This window comes from Stigmatopora argus, chromosome 9, assembly GCF_051989625.1.
Source record: "Stigmatopora argus isolate UIUO_Sarg chromosome 9, RoL_Sarg_1.0, whole genome shotgun sequence".
Classification (NCBI taxonomy): domain Eukaryota; kingdom Metazoa; phylum Chordata; class Actinopteri; order Syngnathiformes; family Syngnathidae; genus Stigmatopora; species Stigmatopora argus.
In genome coordinates this window covers 16128329-16131924 of record NC_135395.1, presented here as the reverse complement: position 1 = coordinate 16131924, position 3596 = coordinate 16128329, and the positions used below count along the sequence as shown (strand labels likewise).

General features: G+C 43.7%; 1 protein-coding gene across 1 annotated transcript; it reads right to left on the bottom strand.

The window, feature by feature from the left end:
- Nucleotides 1-527: 527 nt before the first annotated feature.
- Nucleotides 528-3388, bottom strand: LOC144082510 (fibroblast growth factor 20-like). Its single transcript, XM_077609732.1, has 3 exons — nt 2754-3388; nt 1937-2040; nt 528-1658 (listed from the first exon to the last, which is right to left on the bottom strand). Exons 1-3 carry the CDS (start codon nt 3061-3063, stop codon nt 1413-1415), a joined length of 660 nt encoding a protein of 219 aa, XP_077465858.1. The 5' UTR covers nt 3064-3388; the 3' UTR covers nt 528-1412.
- Between the last annotated feature and the right edge of the window lie 208 nt (nt 3389-3596).

Here is a 3596-nt window from a genome sequence, read left to right as displayed (position 1 = left end):
AGGGCTTTTAATCCATTTATTTAAAAAATTCTAAATATTATATCTAAAATGGTCCGGCCCACATGAAATTGATTTGACGTTAACGCGGCCCGCGAACCAACCCGAGTCTGACACCCCTGCTTTAAACAAACAATTTTCCAACATTTTCAATCATACCAAGAATATGTTAAGAACAGAAATTATTATTATGTTAAATGCAAGGTTTTTGATACGGATCTTGTGTTGGAACTCATTAGATTATGCAAGTGATTTATTAGTGAATGTTTTCCTAATGATTGTTTAGGATGACCCAACACACTCTTTAAATAAGATGGCAGCACAGGCTACTTAATCTTTATCACTCTGACCTCCATTTTTATTCAGCCACGTACTCGTCAGGGCTGATCTCGAGGTCACCGTTGTAATTGGCCCATTTGGCTCATTGTGGACTTTGAGGTTTTTATGTGCGCATTGGCTCTATACGAGCTGCTCGTAAGCATGATGGAGCCCATGAAGAAACACAACATTGATCTTGTAAGCAGGTTTATATGTTGAAACTGTGGACGATAAAGGCAACCCAGTCAAGTGCACCCCGTAGAAATTAACAATGGATAGACAGGAAGCTTGCGGTGAATCTCAAAGTGAAACTTGGAATGATCACATTCTTATCTATTGTTGGACATGAATAATTAGTGAGAAATCTTGCTGTAGACACACGGATTTGTCTGAAAGCGTGCCGAGCTCTTTAAAATTTGATTGAGAGTTGTCGTAAAATGCATTGGGAATATGGGAGGGTCCATTACAAAGGTCATGAATATTGATCATGTTCTTATTCGTGCTACAGCATTGTGGAGCTTTTCTCAGGATAAAAGACAATTATAGTACAGTGTTTTAGCCTTTACATAATTCATACAGTTTCTAGGAGTTTCTCTATATTGCAAGTATCTAAATGTAAAAATAAATTCTGAAATAAATAAATATATAGCATAAATATATGTATCTAAAAGGAATAAATAAACCGGTATGCTCTAGCTCTTTTTCTTTTTTTCCTCTCCAAAAAGTCACTGTTTTCCTTCAAAGTACTCCAGAACAGACCAAAGCACGCAAATAAACACGTTTCCCCTTACTGCCGTCGTAGGAGAAGCCCTTTTCCGCTCGGTCTCCTTTTCCTGGCAGGTACTTTGAGGTTCTTCCGTCCACGAGAACAAAATGACCCCTCATGCTGAGCGTGCAGACTGACAGAGTCAGACAGTCTCGCCTGTCTGTGGCTGCTGAGAGATGCCCGTGCATTCCTAGAAGGGGCCCCGGTGCCTTTATCCCTGCCTGTTGGCCCGCTGTCCTCCAGCCTGCACCTCCTGCGTCCATCCCTATCGGTGGCGTGCGCGCCAGGGCGGCAGCAGCTATTCGCGCTCCGGACCGGACCTTGGCGGGTCTCAGCTGTGGCCCAAGATGTCCCTGTATAACTCTGGCACGCGATCGGGGTCAACGGGCCTGGGTAAGAAGTGTGTGAATTTCTGATGCCGCCTGGATTTGGTCCCATCCCTCGGTGTCCCGTCTCTGTTCAAAGCCACAAAGTAACGTGTCCCTTTGTCTCCGTGTTTGTAGAGGTTAGACGAGTATGTGTTGTACCAGTTCTCCTCAAACTGCTCCCTAAACACGCATTCAGCTGTCAGTTTCTCCTAGAAAGAAAAAAAGGACACCTTTTTTTCAATAATATTTAGAAAACAGAAAACCTTCAAATGCAAGGACGTAAGATGTGCTACTATCAGATTACATTTCAACATGATTACTTTCTTTAATGTCTGTCTGCGCTTAACAGATTGGCTACCATCGATAGCCATTTCAATTGATCGGGAGTGAATGATCATGTTGCAGTGCAAAAACACATTGTGCATTTTGTGATTAGGCAATGAGACTTCATTATTTATCTATAGATCAAGGGTAGCAGGGTACTTACCGAGCCAAACAGCTCTCCTTTGTCATTCATTCCCAGATAGAGACCACTGTCAACTCCTCGGATGCTTATTAGGCCAACAGCCAGACTAATGAATTCCAAAATACCTGCAAATGTAATACACAACACACATGACAGTCACTATAAGAGTACTTTAGCTGTGTTTCATACTACTTGACAACTGTGAAATAAGACTGGGGAAAACATTTTGTTGAGGTATGTCTGTCAGCTGTTTTATCTAATATTTGGGTGCTAAATATGCAGCTGATATGACTTTTCCCCACTATCATTTCCAAATTGTATACAGTGCAATCTCTGTTTATTTTAATAAATAAATAAATAAATAAAGCAAAAACTCTTTTTTTCTTAATTAAAAAAGTTTAAGTATCGACACACAATGAAATAGGAAAGAAAAATGCATGAGTGTAATGTGTAATATTTGAAAATTTAGCTAACAAATCTAGAACATGCCAGCAAGATCAGTACATTAAAAAAAGATTCAGAAATGTTCTTTTGGATTAATAGTTGTGCAATGCTACTGGTCTTGCTGGTCTGAAACCAGCATGGTAGGTTCCTTATCAGGCAAAGACTAAACATGTCTGTAACAATATAGTGTGTAAATTGTAGAGAAAAATCTTGAGGTGCTAAAAAAAATGCAATTTTGGAATGAATAAAAATCAAATTTCTCCAAAAATAAAACCTGCTTAAGATTTATTGACAGCCTGACCCCACCCCCCTATTTTCCACTAGCCCCTACATACATAATTTCTCTGCAAGCATCTATTTAAGGTCAGTGCTTTGGTATAGTTATTGTATATACCGAAACGACTGTGGTCCTTTCTGGTCCCTTGCACGGAGCCATCCGGAAGTATCTCCAGGTGGAAACCCGTCCTGCAGTACAACTGTCTCCTCCTTAGGATCCCCTTGAGGTGCGCTAAATCCGCGGCCGAGCTGCGCGACAGTCTATCCCCGGGTAGGAGTTGTTCCCCCAGCAGGGTCGCAGCAGGGCTGTCCACGATCGGGGTCAGCAGAAAATGGGATCCGACGTGTGCGATCCCTTCGATCCCGTGCAGGACGCCAGCAACTTCCCCCAGAGAAGCAGCAGCGGGGGCAACGGCAGAAGCAGCCATGGCGAAGTTCACTGAGGAGCACACTTTTGGCCTGGATCACTTTAGTCCATGTTCGTGGCGTGCAAGGCTTTCTTTCTCTCCTGTGGACGGACGCGCACGGCGCTGCAAATACACGCTTCTTGTCTTGCTGTCTCTCTCGCTCTTGCTCGCTCGCTCACTCGCTCTTTTTTGCACTCCTGCTGCTCATTGCGGTTCTTGATGCCTCCCTGGCTTCGTGGGGGGGAGATTTAAGAGGCGTATAAGCCGCAGTGCGGGCAGGTAAGGAAGCTGCTGGCTGCTTTGCGCTCAAAGTGGCAGGCAAGGTAAAGCAGGTGCAGAAGCAGAGGCGTACAAATGGGCGGGGCTGTCTCACTTGAGACAAGCCCCGGCAGGGCAGACCACCCCGCCCTCCCCCCCTAACTGTCCCATAAGGCCTAAACAAGCGGGGGCTTCGATTTTTGCCAATATTTATTATTAATCGTCCATTGCTGAATTCACCCATGAAGGATTGTGGTAAGAGTCATGAATAATTCAATTATTGGGTGTCGTCGACT